The sequence below is a fragment of the Budorcas taxicolor genome, chromosome 10, assembly GCF_023091745.1.
Source record: "Budorcas taxicolor isolate Tak-1 chromosome 10, Takin1.1, whole genome shotgun sequence".
In the NCBI taxonomy this organism is placed as follows: domain Eukaryota; kingdom Metazoa; phylum Chordata; class Mammalia; order Artiodactyla; family Bovidae; genus Budorcas; species Budorcas taxicolor.
Window position 1 is genome coordinate 35,048,329 of NC_068919.1, and position 18,323 is coordinate 35,066,651.

Here is an 18,323-nt window from a genome sequence, read left to right on the forward strand (position 1 = left end):
ATTTATAATAAAAATTCAAAAATGTTCAAAAAAGAAATAAATCCTAATATGTAAAGAAAAATACCAAAAATTACCCTTCTAATATTTTGTTTTTATTACACGCAAAAAGTCTTACCCCATTTCACAAAGAATATAAAGTTTTTCAGAATCTATGTGGAAAATGAGGATTTTGTAAGCCAAAATGTGAACTTTGCCTGTTCTGCCTTGAGTAAATAGTCAACACTACAGCAGCATCACTTGATAAGTCCTTTTTTCACTCTTAGACACACACAAAGCACATAAAAAAGAAAAAAATTTTATTTTAAAAGAGAAAAAACTTTTGTCTCAGATCCTCTTATGCATACTAGAAGAAAATTCTTTACACAGAAGAAAAGATACAATTACGTGTTGGCTACACTAATAAGAATGAAAGTTCATAAAAGTACTCACTCTCATCTATGGCAGATTTGTTTTCGGCATGGCTCTCAATGTCCTTGGAAAACCATTCATTAAATTCCTCGTGTGAATCAAATAATGTTGGCATAATGAAATGCAACAGAGCCCAGAGCTGGAAACAAATGAAAAGTGAAATAGCTACAGAGCAATGAAATGACAGGATGTGAAGACATAATGAGTTCAGAGAGAGAGAAAAGTGAACTTCCAGATTTGTTTACCTGTGTCTAGGCGCATGCATATGTGTGACTAAGTGAGAGTGTATAAGCACACGTCTCATCAACCAACTTTAACAAGGCACTGTAGCAAATTGTGGTATTTTTCAATTAATTTTACACTCAAAGTCTCAAAGTCCTGCTCAGATTTTGCAGTGAGACAGTTTTCAAATTTATACAAAGATCCATCCACAACTGAACACAGTATGAGGTAGCAAAACTTGCTAATAATAACTCTAGATCAGGGATCAGTAAATTATGACTTCTAGTGCCAAGTCTGGTCTGCCATCTACTTTTATAAATCAAACTTTATAGTGGAACATAGTCATACCTATTCTTTTATATATCATCTATGACTGCTTTCACATTACAATGGAAGGTTGACTAGCTGTGCAGTGACTATATGGCCCATAAAGTCTAAATATTTACTATCAGATTCTTTATAGAAAGTTTTCTGATTCCTATTTTAGATGATAAGAAAGAATTTTAGCTCCTCTCAGTGTTAAAGAATATTACCTTTTCATCCTAGTATAAAAATATCTCTGCATCAGATGAGTAGCATTCTTAATGTGATCATTATTTAAGTACCAAAGAATAAAGAAATTTACTTGCCTTGTGTCAGAGGATAAGAAAATAGGAATGATGCCTCCTCTGCACCTCCCCACAAAACACCACATAGGGCAAATTCTTCCTTTTACATGGGGAATTATAAGTTGTATACAGCTGTAACACTCTGGGTGGGCCTAGGTAAAGAATTCCAATCTGTTACTTGTGCCTACCTCTGCCATGGTGTTCTGAATGGGGGTCCCAGTTAGCAAAAGCCGATTCCGACACTGAAACTGCAAGAGTATCTTCCAACGAACACTGTTCAATAAAATGAGCAATAAATTCCAAGTTAGCAGTAAATCTTTATTCGCCTTACTGAGAACCCTTATTTCTAGAAATGCTTTTCAAAAAATAACAAACATTCAGAATCAAGCAATCTACAATAAGCACAACTGAAAAATATCATTCAACAAAGCTGAGGATAGGAAATTTCAAAGGAATTGACTTCTCTATACTGAAAACATGATATTAAGGTATTAAAGTTTTAAAACGTCCTCAAATAGGCAGTGAAAGTGTTAATTGTTCAACTGTTTGCAACCCCATGGACTATAGCCTGGCAAGCTCCTCTGTCCATGGAATTCTCCAGGCAAGAATACTGGAGTGAGTAGGCATTCTCTTCTCCAGGGGATCTTCCCAACCCAGGGATCGAACCCAGGTCTTCTACATTGTAGGCAGATTCTTTATGATCTGAGCCAGCAGGGAAGCCCAAAAAGGCAGAGTAGGATCCGTTCTGGCTTGATAAAGTCCTTCACTATCTTTAGTCAGTTTTGTTGATACAAACCATATAACTGGTGGCACTAGTGGTAAAGAATCTGCCTGCCAATGGAGGAGACCCAGGAGTCACAGGTTCAATCCCTGGGTTGGGAAGATCCCCTAGAGGAGGAAATGGCAACCCATTTCTGTATTCTTGCCTGGGAAATCCCATGGACAAACGAGCCTGGTGGGCTACAATTCATGGGGTTGCAAAGAGTCAGACACAACTAAGCGACTGAAAATGCATAGTGGAAAGTTTTAAAATTATTATTCTATATGCTTCTAGTGTGAGTTTGGAGGGAACAATGGAAAATGAGAAAGGGTGTGAGAAGAAAATACAAAGTGAATGAATCTACTGCTCCTGGCCACAAGCATGCCCTACTTCAAAAGAGTGAAACAGGAAATTATGCTCTTCAGAGAATGGAAAGGTCCATGGAAAATACTATTCTGCCAGTTAACATGGACTTCTAAGAAAGTCCTATGAATTCACCAAGAGTTAATAAAATCCATCAAACTCAAGGTCTAATACCACTGAATAACACTTCACAGCCAAGCACTCATTTACTATTCAGTTTGGGAGCTTGAAGGTATTAGAACATTTTAAACATGTAACTTCCAATTAAAGGATTCTTGGGAGTCTAATAACCATCCAGGGACTAGGATAACCTGCATAAAATAGTAGAAGCTATAATCCACAGAATTTAACATTCTGCTTCCTACCAAGATCTGTAAAGTAATCCCTCAAGCAAAGGGCAGCTACCCCTTCCTCCACAGAAAATTTCCCTCAAGAATGAAAATCAGTTAAAATGCCATAATTATTGAGTGAGGAGGAAGAAGCTGAGAAAAATCCTCACACTCTAAACATTAATATTTATATTCCATGAAAATGCAAAAAAAGAATTTATGCCTTCTGGTCAGATACATGGTTTACGCAGATACCACGTTTTGAATTCTCTCTGACCTTCATTCTTGAGTGTGTGTGTCATACACGTATCTATGTATCCGTACGTCCTCAGTCCACAGACTTTATTTCTACTACTTGCATTACCTGGAGCTACTCTTGAGTGCCTGAGCCTCATCCAATACCATGTACTGCCACTTGACTCGCTGGAAATACTTTACATCCTGTACCACCAGCTGGTAACTGGTGATAACCACATGGAAGGGGGCATCCTGAGTGTAGAGGGTCTTCTGTAAATATAAGAGGGCAAGGGTGAAAAGAGAAACCTAAACAATTCATAATAAGACAATGAGGAATGGACTGTATTTCCTAAGGCCAAGAAGTTTAAGATAGCCTTAAAGATATGTTTCTCATGTAGGAGATGTGTAGTGAATTAAAGTGTAATTGTTTTTAAAGTAGTCACCTTAATCACAAACCTTGTTAAAAAGTAGTCATCAGCTTATTAAAGAGAAAAGTTCTTAATCCTGACTGACTGTCTATAACAGGAAAAACATTGTAAAAGAAAAAAAATTACATCTGCATAGAAACATGTAAGATTTTATGTAAGAGAAATTATTCAAATCAACTGGAGAAATAATGAATGCATATATGTGTGAATATGTATATGTGTGTGTGTATATGCTTACAGTAAGCTGAAAGTTACCTGACTCCAAAACCTCCTGATGACTTTTCTGTCATGAGGATTTCCCCAATATGGTAGCACCTGGAAAAAGGACCAATATGTATATTAGTTTCTACTGATAATCTTAAAAGTATCATCGTAAATATAGGATTTTCTGGTGGCTCAGATGGTAAAGAATCTGACGGTAATTCAGGAGACCTAGGTTCAATCTCTGGGTCCGGAGGATCCCCTGGAGAAGAGAACGGCTACCCTCTCCAGTATTCTTGCCTGGAGAATTTCATGGACAGAGGAGGCTGGGGGGCCTACAGTCCATGAGGTCGCAAAAAGTTGGACATGATTGAGTGACTAACACTTTCACTTTCATCATCACCAATACATTATTCAGAAAGGCTTTTTTAAAAACCTTAACAGAATGAGTATAGGAATTCCTCTTCTATCATTACTGCACTAGGAGCTGGACTAGCACTCTTTCTAATGACCCAGTTAAAACACAGATGCAAAACAACTGTTTGAAAAGGCAACAGAGAGCTACCTGGGCAGTGAAGAATTATAGTTTAGATCTAGAAAAGACAGGAAAGCCTAGCATTGTACATGTTCCCCTAGAGAGTGCTGATCCTTCCCAAAAGTTCTAGTTGAGACACTATGAAACTGAGAAGTTGCTTTTCTTTTTTTAAAAGGACACAGGACCCACAAACAAAAAACTGTAGTTTACCTCCCTGGCCTTAAGTTGGGAATGAAGAGATACATACACACTGGTAGTAAAGGTAAACTATACATACACTTGTTTTATCAGATTCTGAAATCTAGCTTCAATTCATCCCAACTCCTGACTTAGATTAATGGGGCTTTGGATTATTACTGTCCCAGAAAAAAATTACTGTAGGCAAAAAAATCCACAACAAAACCCCAAACACACATTAATCCTCTCTCTGGAAGAAGAAATTAACATTCAGAGCCCACAATTATCTCCAGAATTTTTCCTATACATCTGGCATTAAAACAAAACCAAAACAAAAATTTTAGAAACAAACTTTTAAACAAATGCTTGTTTGTTCACAGAATTAAAAGAGGAGATTCAGAACTTCAGTGTTATACTAGAAATTACAAAAGAACCAAAGGCAATTTCTAGAACTGAAAAAATAACTAGAATTAAGAATTAAATGATGAGTTCAATAGACTGAATCAGTTGAAGAGAAAATTAGTGAACTACAAGAGAGGTCAGAAGGAAACATCCAGACCAAAGCATGGAGAAACAAAAGAATGCAAAATTCCGCAATTCTGAAATGTACCTAGATGTAACTCTCATTCTTTTTATTGTTACGGGATTCAAAGTGCTTCTTGAATCCATAGCTTGATATGTTTTGTTCTTCTGAAATATCTCAGAGATGGAAGCACAAATATGCAAGAAGGGATGAAGATCAATGAGAAATGAATGTGAATAATATGAATAAATCTAAATAATTTCAAAAGTACAAATAATAGTAAAATGTCTTCTGGGGTTTAAAATATAAAATATATACAAAAACAACTGTGTTAAGTCTAGAGAAGGGGAGTGTAGTTACAGTACTATACTAAGGTCTTTCTATTATCTGAAAAGTATTAACAGTATTAACTTGTATTTTTTTTGAGAAAGTTAAGCATGCATGTTGTATTTTCCTGGGAATCTACTGAGTAACAGAATGAATATATAATTAGCAAGTTTAAAAGGGGTAAGAAATACTACTACTTCCCCAGTAGTCCAGTAGCTAAGAATCCACCTTGCAATGCAGGGAACTTGGGTCAGTCCCTGGCTGGGAAACTAAGACCCCACACACTGTGAAGCCAAGAAGCCTGTGCTCCACAACTACTGAGCCTGCAGACCACAGCTAGAGGGTCCATGTGCCACAACAAAAGATCCTGCATGATCCAACAAAGATCCCTCGGTCTGCAACTAAGACTCAATGCAGCCATATAAATACTAATACTTTATTTTAAAATAAATATTATTTATTTTATTTTTGGCTGTGCAGGGTCTTCCTTACCACAGATGGGCTTTCTCTAGTGGTGATTCATGGGCTACTCAGGGCTCAGGTGCCCTGCAGAATGTGGAATCTTCCTAGATCAAGGATTGAACCCATGCCCCCTGCATTATCAGGCAGATTCTCAACCAGTGGACCACTAGAGAAGTCCCAATAAATAATATTTTTTTAAAAATAAATAAAAGAAAAAAAAATAAGGGTAAAATCGAATCGATTCAAAAGGACTCAAAGGGAAAAAAGAAAAGTTAAACAGGTAAAAGAAGAAAGCAAAGAGGCAACAGATTTAAATGTAGCATATCAATAATTACATTAAAAGTAAGCACAGATATTCCAAATAAAAGAAATACATGTTAAATATAAAGATACAGAATAGTTAAAAGAAAAAAGAGAGCAGGCAAACACTAACCAAAAGTGTTTGGTTAGTGAATATCAAAGAAAATAGATTTTAAGATTTTCCTTCTTAAAGAAAGAATTTCGTATTAATAAAAAGTTCATTCACCAGGAAGATAAAATTGTAAATCTGTGTACATCTCATTGCCTTAAAGTAAAAATAAACAAGAAAACAAAAATGCATAAATCCGTAACTGTTGTCAATATTAACACACTTCTTTCAGTCAGTAATAGGACAGGCAGACCAAAAAAAAAAAAAAAAATCAGTAAAGATGTAACAGTAAAGAACAAGTTAACAAACTTGACCTAATCAACATATACACAAAAATGTACTTAACAAGTGCAGAAAAACTATTTCCACACACACATAGGACCACTTATAAAAACTGCCCATGTGCTGAGCCATAAAAGCAAAGCTCAACAAATTTTGAAGGATTAAATTAATAATAAGAAGCATATTTTCTTATCAGTGGATTTAACCTATAAATAACAAAAAGATATCTAGAAAATCATCCTTTGTTTAGAAAATAAGAAAAACACTTTTAAGTAACCCATGAATCAAATAAGAACTTGAAGTAGAAACTGGAAAGTATTTTGAATGTTAAGATAATAAAAATGTGACACCTCAAACCTTTGGATGGCTATGGTCATGCTAAGAAAACAATACCCTTGAATAAACATTAGAAAAAGCTGAAAAGAAACCATTTAAGCTCCATCTCAAAATGACAGAAAGATAAAGACGTTTACCCAAAAAAGTAGGAAAAGAATAAAAAAAGAGTAGAAATAAATGAAATAGAAAACACATTGAATACTCAATTTTAGGAATGAAAAGTGGTACATTAGTCAAGAGAAACAATGTAAACCTATTTCATGAGGAAAAGGAGGGAGGTCATAGGCACTAATCATACTAGAACCATAAAACCAGTGTTACTCAGACAGTTGCCAAATAAAATGAACTTTTAGATGTTATCATAATAGATCTAAGTATCTTTTGAATGTAACCAGACCTTAAACTTGAGTAATGTCTACTTCTGACTATGTGCTGCAGGGAAGTGAACACATATCTGACAATTTGAAGGAATAATGGCAATAGAAACAATGAATTAATAGACCAAATGTCATCAAACTTTTTCTATAAATAGCCAGATAGTAATTTTAGCTTTGTATGCCAGTCTCTGCCACAACTACTCAACTCTGCTGTTGTGATGTTAATGCTGCCACAAATAATAAAATTTAATATTTATGTAATATATATATATCAAACAATATATGTGTACTTAAATTTCATATTTCATTTGCAATGAAATATTATTCTTTTATAAGCAACAATTTTAAAAAGTAAAAAAAAAACCAAACCTATTCTTAGCTCATAAGCTGTACCAAAGAATAGGAGGTGAATTCCTCAATAAATTAAATAAAAAGTGATAGCATTTCCACCCCTAGGTTATATCCAAAAGAACTGAAAAGAGGACAAGTATTCAAATAGAAACCTGTACATGAATGTTTACAGCAGTATTATTAACAATAGCCAAAAAGAAGAAACAATCAAAATATCCATCGACAGATGAATGGATAAACAAAATACAGTATACCCAGAAATTCACTATAATATTATACTCACTATAATATATGTTATGACTGAATATTATTCAATCAGAAAAAGGAATGAAGTGCACAACATGACAAACACCTTGAAAAAACTGCTAAGTGAAAAGAAGCCACATGAAAGGTCACATTCCAGGTATACCAAATATTCAGAATAAGCAAATCCACAGAGACATGAGGACAATTTGTGGTAGACAGGGGCCAGAGGGAAAGGGAAATAGGGAAAGAGATTTCTGTTTGGGATGATAAAATTCTGCAGTCAGACAGCAGTGATTAATCACAACAAATGTACTTAATACTACTCAACTGCACACTTTCAGCTGGCCCAGAAGTCCTATTTTACTGACCCCTAAACTAGAGCTTCAAAAGGAAGCTCAACATACAAGGGAAAACTCAGTTTCAGGCACTGGTATAAAGTCAAAGGAGAGGTACCAATGACGTTAAGGAGTACTACATTGCCATCTATTGGCCTGTGAAGGAAATATTGAAGGTGGTTTCTAAGAAAATTTTAAGACTTAACTTCTTGATCTCCTCATTGTTTACCATGTAACAACAAAAGAGCAGAAAAAAAGATGAGGCACTCCATATTCAATGCGAAAAAACTCTATAATACTCAACAAATTGCCTTAGAATGACCTCACCTCCTTAGAATGGGCTGGCCAAGCTAAAAGCCATATAGATAATGTGCCTTGTAAACAGTTCTTAGGTCTATTAATTCAGCTACAAAGGTGGAGCCACAGACACAAAAGTGCCCCAAAGTGGAATATCTCAGAAATGTCCCTATTCCTTACGAAGCATAAGCCAGAAAAACACCTCCCATGCTCTTAAAATGTGTGGAACCTGTTTATTATGGAGACCCAAGATCAGAGATCATGTCAATATCTCTTGATACATAATCTCCATAAAATCCTTCTTAACATGCAACTTCATTATCATTATATTCCTTTAGAGACAGTATTTAACATTTCCTTCTTTTTACTTGCAAATAAGATAATAAATCCTATCCATTCTTTCTTACATCCCAACAGCTTTGCATAATTAAACTCCTATTTAAATCTTGTCCATATTTGATGTAACATACTTCCTTGCTGATCACTTCCTATGTCAATCTCAATTATTTTCCTCTACATTAGTTAAAATCAATTTTCACATTGTTACCTTAGGGCATTATAACCTGGACCAAGACCAAAGAGGTGGCTTTGGAGTGTCAAGAAAACTGACTATGATTTATCAAAACCTACATTAAGTCAGCAACATAGATACTTTCTATTATGGCAGTACAACTGGGAGCTACAATTCATGTGGCCAATACAGCAAAATCACTCAAACTGGACTTCGGCTTTCTCACAAAACAGAAGGATCCAACATGCTCTCTTATCGTTCCCATCAGTAACTTCAATAGGAAGTGTATGCAAGGTTATTTGAAAAAAATACAAGAATTAAAAGCTATTATAAGCAATTAAGGAAGGCAGCAAAAATGGAGTCAGAATGTTTACTTTAAAAAGAGAATTATTATTGATTTTTACCTTAAATTTAGGAACAAATCTAGTAAACTCCTGGTGCCAATTGTTAAGTGTGGATGCAGGCGAAATTATTAAAAAAGGTCCCCAAATGTTCTCTCTCTGAAACAGAAAATCTGCATCAGCCAACTGCAGAAAAACTGAAGAGATTTAACTCAAAATTATAATTAACAACAAAAATAGTTTAATAGGCAATGTACTGTAACAAAAGAAATGGTTCCCATTTCTCATACCTGTACACTCAATAATAATATCATATGTTAAGACAAATAATATTCTATGTTACAGTAACACAAACAAGGAAGTTGCTAGTAACATCTTAAGAAAAAAATATCAAGCAATTACTCCCACTCCCACCTCTTACAGGTCCTAATCTGTATCATTCACAAAGCATTTATGATATACTGACTTGTATGTGTTGCTTTTCCTTATACTAGATGATCACAATAATATTACTATTATTTAATTGGAATAGAGCGTTTTGCTTTTTTCAAAATGACTTCACACATTTTTTCTCATTTAATTCTTACAAAATTCCTGTAAGGTAGGTATGAGCCCCACTTTGCAGAAGTAGAAACTAAACCTCAGAGAGTTAAAGGGAAGTCAGGTCAAAAGAGATAACTGTCCAAATTAACACTGCTAGTACGCATACAGCTGAGATGTGAAACCAGGTCTTCTAACTAACTGCAGTGTTTTTGCCACTACACTGGTGGTTCTCAACAAAAGCAGGGGATGGGGAGTGAAAACATGTATGCTCAAAACCTGTCCTAACATTCTTGAAAACTAGAAAGTTTCACCACACTGTGTCACCTTGTAAAGGCTTTCAAGACAAGGACCAAGACCTAATGTCATGGTATGCTACAGAATCTAGCATAGTGCTTGATAATGGCTCAGTAGAAAACAACCCTAGGATTGAGAGAGAGGAAGATGAAAAGACTGCATGCATCTACCCACCTCAGCCAGATGGGCCAGGAGGGCAATGCTCTGTACTGTCTTACCAAGGCCCATTTCATCTGCAAGAATGCCATTAATACCCTGGAAAAAAAAATAACAGAGTTTTTTCTCACGCTTCATTACTGCCAAAAAGAACTACCCAAAGTGTCAGACCTGTTCAAACAAAAGTGACTAGAGATACCCAGTTTCAGCACTATTACTCACTACTGTAATGATTCCTTTTGTCAAATCCAAGCTATAACTCTGAATCATGATACATGAGACAAATGGGCCAAACGCAGTTTTTCAGCTAATCTAATCCAGGTACAAAAGCAATCAGGCTTACTAAGACCACTTAAGACAAATTTTATACACGATACAAATATTTCCCAATAAAGCTTCCAGGTTAGAAATAGAGACATCTTTCTGGTTCCTGCCAAAAGACAACCCTTTTTTTTTTTTAAAGGATGAAATCTAAAACATCTTGTGCTCATTTCATAATATATAATCTACAAACAAAACAGAGGGGGTAGCACATAGTTCTAAAATTCACCTGTTCATAGAGATTTGCCAACCAATTCATGCCTTTCAGCTGATAACCTTTTAATTTGCCATTAAATATTGTAGGCTGTGGAATATCCTCACCAGCCCGGATAGATGGGTTTGCCAGGCTATAACTCTCCCCAAACCCAGTGCCAGACTTGTTTGCTGCCCGCAGGGCAGCTGCTCGACTTTCTTTTGCATCTTCATCAAATGACCTTGTCTGGAAAATAAAAGTATATTAGAAGAAAAATATAAGAGGAAAATAATTAAATTCAAATGAAATTCATAATGCCAATTTATCTATCTTGTGCTGGCTGGAACAAACTTTCCAATAATGTAATATATCGTATTACATATAAAGCATGATATAACTGACTCTTGAACAACAAGGGTTTGAACTGTGTAGGTCAACTGACATGAAAATTTTTTCCACTAAATATGTACAAGAGTACTACATAATCCTGCCATTGGTTGAATCTGTGGATGTGGCTCCATAGACATGGCAGACTGACTGTAAAGTCGTACAAAGATTTTTGACTTCAGGGTGTGTTGGCACCACTAACTCCCAGAGTTACTTAATGGTCAACCGTACATTAAAGTATATTACTAATATTTCAAAATTAACAGTTGTATTAAGCATACACTTGTGATAGACAGGCACTAAGCCATATTACATAATTACTTGCTTCATCAATTAATTTATTTCAAATGTGATATAAAATCTATTTAACTGGTCAGGGTTTTTTGTCTCTATCCTTGACTTGGATTCTGTCAAAGTGACACAGGGGCTCCTATGCAGTATATTAAATGGTGTTTACTTAACTGTGTTTAATTAATGTTTACTTAATTCTTTACTTAATTTAATCTGTTTTTTCTTTCTGATTTCATATGTCACTGTATCATGAATAAGCAAGTTATTACTAAAGTGAAAGAATGTGCTAACTTAGCATTTTTTAGGCATGATATAGCTTTCTTAACAATTAAGAGTGTGGTATTTTTCACTAAACAATGATGCACTTCACTTGGTATTATCCATACTTACTGGAGAGGACAGAAAAAAAAAATAGAAAAACTCTCTTAGCTTTAGTCAACACATTTTTAAAGCTTAGAAAAGCGAAAGCTCGTTTCCCATCTTCCCTCAAGTATTCCTACTATTATTCTAAAGTAAATAGAGCTACAATCCCCATCGAATACAGTCTCATACATATATACACATTCAACAATGTTTTTAATTGAAAATATGATTAAGTTTAAAGGAAGACTACCTAAGTGAAAGGCTGTAAGGGTATTTCCAGGACCCAACAGTTCATTTCTATAAGACTCACCCGAGCCTGATGAATATGATAAGCATTTTCAGCATTCTTCAGGGCCTGGGCTTTGAAATGGTTACTATCTGAAAAGGGAAAAACTCTGATTATAACATCTCATTAACTGACCTCTTTCAAGGATGCAATTTATAGAAGCATATGTGAATCCCTGATTCCACATTCTGTTTATCCCTAAATTCAAAGAGGGTGAGGGAGAAGAAAAGGATCTAATTATTTGACAGACGTAAGGACCTGGAAGTGGTAATGGAGGCAGGGGTCTCCCATGGTCTCCAGGAGCCAAAGTCAGCTCACAAAAGCCACCAGGAGACTGAGCTCCGGTTTTCCAATCGTGCATTTCATGCACGAAGCAATGCTAAAGTCAGGAAAAGTAAGACAACGAGGATTCAAAATTGTAATATATTTATACTGGGTGAAACTATTCTAAAATAAAATAATAGAGAATGTTTAAATCCCAAGATAATCTGAAGCACTCTCATTTTCTCTTACTCAATATGATCTTGAGTACTATTCTCTGTGAAACTCCTCTTAAACTTTACACCAATTCCTCCCTCTCTGTGTGGTCACTAAAGTATCAAAACAGTCTCTTCTCATGTTTTACTTGCATCACCAAGAATCCTGTTGTGTGAGAGACAAATTCACTGCATTCTTCTGATAAAATATCTTTTATTTCTATTAACAAATCAAAACACAAAATCTTCCCAAATTTGCCAGATCAAATAATCACACCTTTTCCTCTTTAAATTCTTCAATAAAAGCTTCTCATATGCTTATTTTATAGAAACATTCATACTTTCCCTACTCCAGTTAAAATAAAGTTCCCTTTTGATCAACACTACTTATTGATCAAGACAAAACTTACAAGAATTAATAATGAATATAACCTGAAATATGAAAAAATGTGGGGTATCTCCTTTCTCTAATTTCTGATTCAGGACTCACCATAATCCTCCTGTGTGATGTTAACTACCACCCCTCCACCAATGTCAATTTGTCTCTGTGCAGAACTATCTTCCAGTTTCCTTAAGATTTCTTCCTGGATCCCATCATGACCCATGTCTCGTTTACGACTCATGAAATGGGCATATAACTCTGTCTGGGTGATCAGGAAGTTCAGTTTTCGCTGTTGCCTCTTAGCCTAAAAGGGAAAAACGTTGAAAGTGAAAAGAGTCAAATCATCAATCATATACAGGGTAGTCAACAGCATTCACTAAACCTATACATAGTCTGCAAACAACTCCTTTACAAATTCTTTACATTAAGAAAGGGAAAAATTGCTAAAGAACAAATTTTATTTATAATCAAGACAGTGGCACTAAAAGCCAGGAATAATCCTCACTTATAGCCTAATAATAACCTATATTTTGCTCTCCTTCCTTTAAAAAATGAAATCTTTTTTCCACTAGGCTGCTGTCTAAAACGCTTAATTCTTTATTTCTTTACTTTTAACAGCACTACCATGCCAACTAAATTCAAACAACATATGTTACTTAATAACTTTGGTGACAAATATATGTGTACAGCTTTATTTTTAAAAACATATATGTGTTCAAAACTCTACTTTAACACTGAAAGTCAAAATAAGTGATAAAGAGCTATAAATTATTCTGCAGGAGGTATCTGAGACTAAGAAGCCTATGAAAAAAAGAAAATGCTGCCCAAAACAACCCATTGTTCATCTGTGATAATAAGAGCTACAAATCATGAATACAGACTAAATATAATATCACAAACACATAATTTTTTTTTAATGAGAAAGATAAATTCAAAGTGCCTCTGAAATTACCTAGTAAGAAAAATAACCATTATGTCAGTAAAAATCGTTCTTCAAGATAAACAATAAAATGAGTAAGCAAATGATCCAAAAGACTGAATTACATGAAATACAGCTCACACAATAATACCAAATCAAAGGGTCATTAATTTTGCATGAACTATTTTATAGTAAAACTCCTATGAAGTATACTTGAGTTATCTTTGATCCACCTGTACAAAATAAAAACAGTACTAAAATAAGTAACATGGCCAAGGAAAGATATAAGTCCCAAAGTATGCGACATAAAACCAGACTTCTCCTCAGGGTTTTTTTTTTTTAAAAACATTTTAGCCAGATTCAGATTAGGGAAAAAAATCTGAGAGAAAACAGATTTCTTTTCATAAAGTATATGGATTTTCACTAAAGCTAAAGTACCATCCAGAAAACCATTCTAAATTAAAACAAAAAAGCAACATTCCCTCCTACTGAAAGGAAGTAAATTACTATATGTTTAAATAAAGAAGGCAAATTAAGGGAACAAGGATCCATCAAAACTGTCTTAATTCAGAAACTCACAGAAAAAGATGGAAGTCAACATAATCACAGATGAAACTCTTATCAGTTAGTTACCAACATATTGAGACAATGTCAAACCTAGATTATAAACCAAGTCACTTTCAAAATTTCAAGATCTATGACTAACTCAAATGCCTGTAAACTCAGTGAGCAAGTATTTCTAACAGCATCAAAAGTTTACTAACTCAAAACACGTGTGTGTAAAAATACACATTGCCCAGGGACTTAAGAAACCTGGGCAAAATCTATACTGCCCATCAAAGGCATGAGACAGGAGGGAAGATGCAGAACTCAAAAAAGCCTCTACAGCTCTGTTTGACAGGAGTACTACTTATACCTGAAAGAAAATATCCAATCCTCCAATTCTTTTCCTTCTCCAGATCTCAACTGTCCCTCCACTCATCCCAATGGGTTTACCAATGGCAACACAGTGGCTCTGTCTTCTTAATCTCTCCTCTTGCTTACCTGAATAATATGCTCACTTGATATCAAGCTTAGCAAGAGAACTGACTGCAAGTTAAAACAGAAAAGTAGGTGGGAGAATGGGTCTCAGAAAACTGCAACCAGTCCTGATCTTCCAACAAACTGAAATTACAGCCAGCACCTGGAACTAAGCCAAGCTAAACTATAAGCTGTTCTCTTTTTCTTTCATTCCTTCCTTTTCTTTCCTTTTTTTTGGGGGGCGGGGGGACGAATGTCCTCCAGAAATAAACAAAAGAATAAGGCTACAAAGAATATAAGAAATTAACACAAAAGAGAGGTGAAGGCCAGGGAGAAGACCTTACTAAAAGAATAAAAACAACTGATTTACTGGACTAAAATCACTATCCTCAAAGTTATGTGTTAAAATATTTTTTCGATGGTTTCATTGGTTAGATTTATAACTTATGAAATGTAAAACAATCTCTCAATATGGCTGCAGCTATTATGATTTTCGAATTTTCATTCTATTGCCCTACCTCCCGCATTTCTTCATCCAGCTTCCGCTGCTCCAAGGCTTCCTTCTCTGCACGTTTGCGGTGTTCCTTCTCCACTTTCTCATACTTCTTCCAGTATAGAAGCATTTCCTTGGTGAGGCGGCGGGCACGAGGTAAAGTCTCCTTACAGTTTTTTTGGGCCTGCAAGGCAGCTCGACGCACCTCCTTCATGCATTGGTGGGCGAGCTGCAGATGACAACGTAGTATGACAATGGAGGAGGACCCAACACTGGGGCCAGTTCTCTCTGGACTCTAAACCACAGCATCCCTCAACTTGCCCAGTGCATATATCGTCCTCCTATGGCCATATCTTTTTCTCTTCCAATCTGATTAACATCCCTGAACAGGAGTGTGAGCTAGTCCCAGGTCTGTGAGAAATCTACAGACCTTAGAAGATGAAAAAAATATATAGTAACCTACAATGTTCTAGGAAGTTTTGAAGTATTGTTAAACACCTTACTATTAAGAGCTGTTGGGAACTCCCTGACAGCACAGTGGATAGGACTCCAAGCTCTCACTGCCAAGGGCCCTGGGGGTTCAATTCCTGCTTGGGGAACCAAAATCCCACAAGCTACATGGTGTGGCCAAAAAACTAACAACAACAACAAAAAGAGTTGACAATATTTATTATATGCTAGGCACCATTCTAAGTTTAACGTAACTAATTCATTCTCCATAAAAACCCTATGAAATTAGTATTTTATGTATAGATGAGAAAATGAGGATGAGTAGCCCAAGGACACACAACTAGTAAGCTTACCTCATCTAATTCTCACAACACTCAAAGTCGTACTGTTGTTGTTGTTGCTCAGTTGCTCAGTCCAATCCAACTCTTTGCAACCCTGTGGACTGAAGTACGCCAGGCTTCCCTGTCCATCACTATCCCCCAAAGTTTGCTCAAACTCTTGTCAATTGAGTCAGTGACAAAGTTGTATTAACTCCTTCTATGAGAAAGTATTAATACCACCATTTCTTAGATGAAGAGTCTGAGCACAGGATGATGCCATGGTTTGACCAAGGACTTAAGAGTGGGCTATGGTCTTACCCAAAAAGGTATGAAAACCAAAAAGGCAAGGAAGAGCAATTCTATTTATAAAATAGATTGAAAACATTTAGAAACTCTCTCAAGTACTATTAGATTATCAACAGGTCAAAAGAGATAAGAACAGCAAATATAGATCTAAATAACAAGAACATATTCCAGCAAAACATAAAATGGGAAATATAAAACTGTAATCTTACCTTGCGGCTATTGGTGAGAAACAAGTTACGAGCTGAAGCTTTCTGCTTATTGGCCTAAAATATTTAAAATAATATCTCAATTAGGATTCCTTTCTGAAAAAAAGATTGTGTAGACTGGTACTGTCATTTATTGATCTCTATGAAGATTTTAAAAATGTCAAACCAAGCATATTCAAAGTACATTACTTTTTCAATTAAAAAAGACACATCACTTCCAAGAGTTATCCAAATGTACCACTCAGAACCACACATAAAGTCCTAAAGCAAATTTGTATACTTCTGGGAAGAATTTAAGTTATATTTAAGGCTTGAACTAGGAAAATGTAACAACATATACTAACCCTGATTAGGACACTGCTTTCTAGGGCCAGTCTGCAAAGAAGCTGAGACAGCAGGGCACTCACATACAGAAATCATTTGGAGAAAGGTGAACTAGCCTCTCAGTTTGTGATTCCAGTTCTACCTCCAGCCAAGGAACACCCACTGCCACTATTACTTAATTTCTACCACCACTTGACCTCATCTTCTTCAACATAAATTCCAAGGCAGACCTAATACAAGATGAGTCAGCAGCCCACAACCAAGTCTCAAGCTGCTTATTATGTCTTCCACTTCAATTAAAAAAAAACAAGCAACCATCTGCAATAAAAAAACCTGATTTCCCATGAGAGCCCATTTATTTGATGTGAAAAGAAGAGACAGAGCCTAGTGGCTCTCTGATTATTAAAGAACTTTCCTGACTATAAAGAACCAACAGATTTAAAGTTACACAAAGGGCCTGAAAGTCATTTCTATAATAATCCCACCTCAGACTGTCTGATTAAGGGAATTTTTTTAGGGCTTTTATCAAAAACTTTCTCTAAAGCAGCTATTGCCACTCTAAAGATAAAAATCTAAAATATTCTCACTGAATTCCTTATCATCTGAAGGCTCTTCACCAGATATGAAATGAGTTTTTCTATAACTTTTCCCATTAAGAATATTCATACCAAGTAAACAGGGCACATGAAAAGATGCTCAACAGCACTAGTCATCAGAGAAATGCAAATCAAAACAAAAAGGAAATAGCATCTCACACCTGTCAGAATGGTCACTATCAAGAGGACCACAAATAACAAATGTTGGAGAGGATGTGGAGAAAAGGCACACTGTTAGTAGGAATGTAAATTGGTACAGGTGCAATGGAAAACAGCATGGAGATGGCTCAAAAACTAAAAACAGAACTAGCACATCATCCAGCAATTCCTCTGCTGGGTACATATCCAGGGAAAACAAATACATCAATTATTTTACGAAAATATTAATTGATTTAAAAAGATACATACACCCCAACGTTCACAGCAGCACTATTTACAATAGCAAGATATGGAAGCAATCTAAGTGTCCAACAACAGATGAATGTGTGCCATTTGCAACAACATGCATGGACCTAGAGAGTATTATGCTTAGTGAAATAAATCAGATAGAGCAAGACAGTTACCATATGTGGAATAAATTCCACTTTTATGTGGAATCTAAAATATAAACAAATGAATATAGTAAAACAAAAACAGTGTCGTAGATATAGAGAACAAACTAGTGGTTCCTAGAGGAAAGAGCGAAGAGAGGGAACAAGATAGTGATATGCGATTAACAGGTTCAAACTACTATGTTTTTTTTTATACTGAGTTGTGTGAGTTGTTTATATATTTTGTATATTAACCTTTGGCCAGTCACATCATTTGTAAATATTTTCTCCCATTTTGTAGGTTTTCTTTTCATTCTGTCAATGGTTTCTTTTGCTGTGCAAATGCTTTTAAGTTTAATTAGGTCCCATTTGTTTATTTTTGCTTTTCTTTCTTTTGCCTTA

General features: G+C 35.4%; 1 protein-coding gene across 2 annotated transcripts in view; it reads right to left on the minus strand.

The window, feature by feature from the left end:
- Positions 1-18,323, minus strand: part of INO80 (INO80 complex ATPase subunit) — a 91,996-nt gene that overhangs the window by 62,607 nt on the left and 11,066 nt on the right. For both annotated transcript variants that reach the window (XM_052646168.1, XM_052646167.1), the window contains exons 7-17: positions 16,475-16,528; positions 15,215-15,418; positions 12,866-13,061; positions 11,924-11,991; positions 10,609-10,818; positions 10,077-10,157; positions 9,129-9,224; positions 3,611-3,670; positions 3,055-3,197; positions 1,427-1,511; positions 430-547 (exon numbers count right to left, since the gene is read on the minus strand). In XM_052646168.1, coding sequence (XP_052502128.1) covers positions 430-547; positions 1,427-1,511; positions 3,055-3,197; positions 3,611-3,670; positions 9,129-9,224; positions 10,077-10,157; positions 10,609-10,818; positions 11,924-11,991; positions 12,866-13,061; positions 15,215-15,418; positions 16,475-16,528 — 1,315 coding nt within the window. The remainder of the gene's footprint in view (positions 1-429; positions 548-1,426; positions 1,512-3,054; positions 3,198-3,610; positions 3,671-9,128; positions 9,225-10,076; positions 10,158-10,608; positions 10,819-11,923; positions 11,992-12,865; positions 13,062-15,214; positions 15,419-16,474; positions 16,529-18,323) is intronic.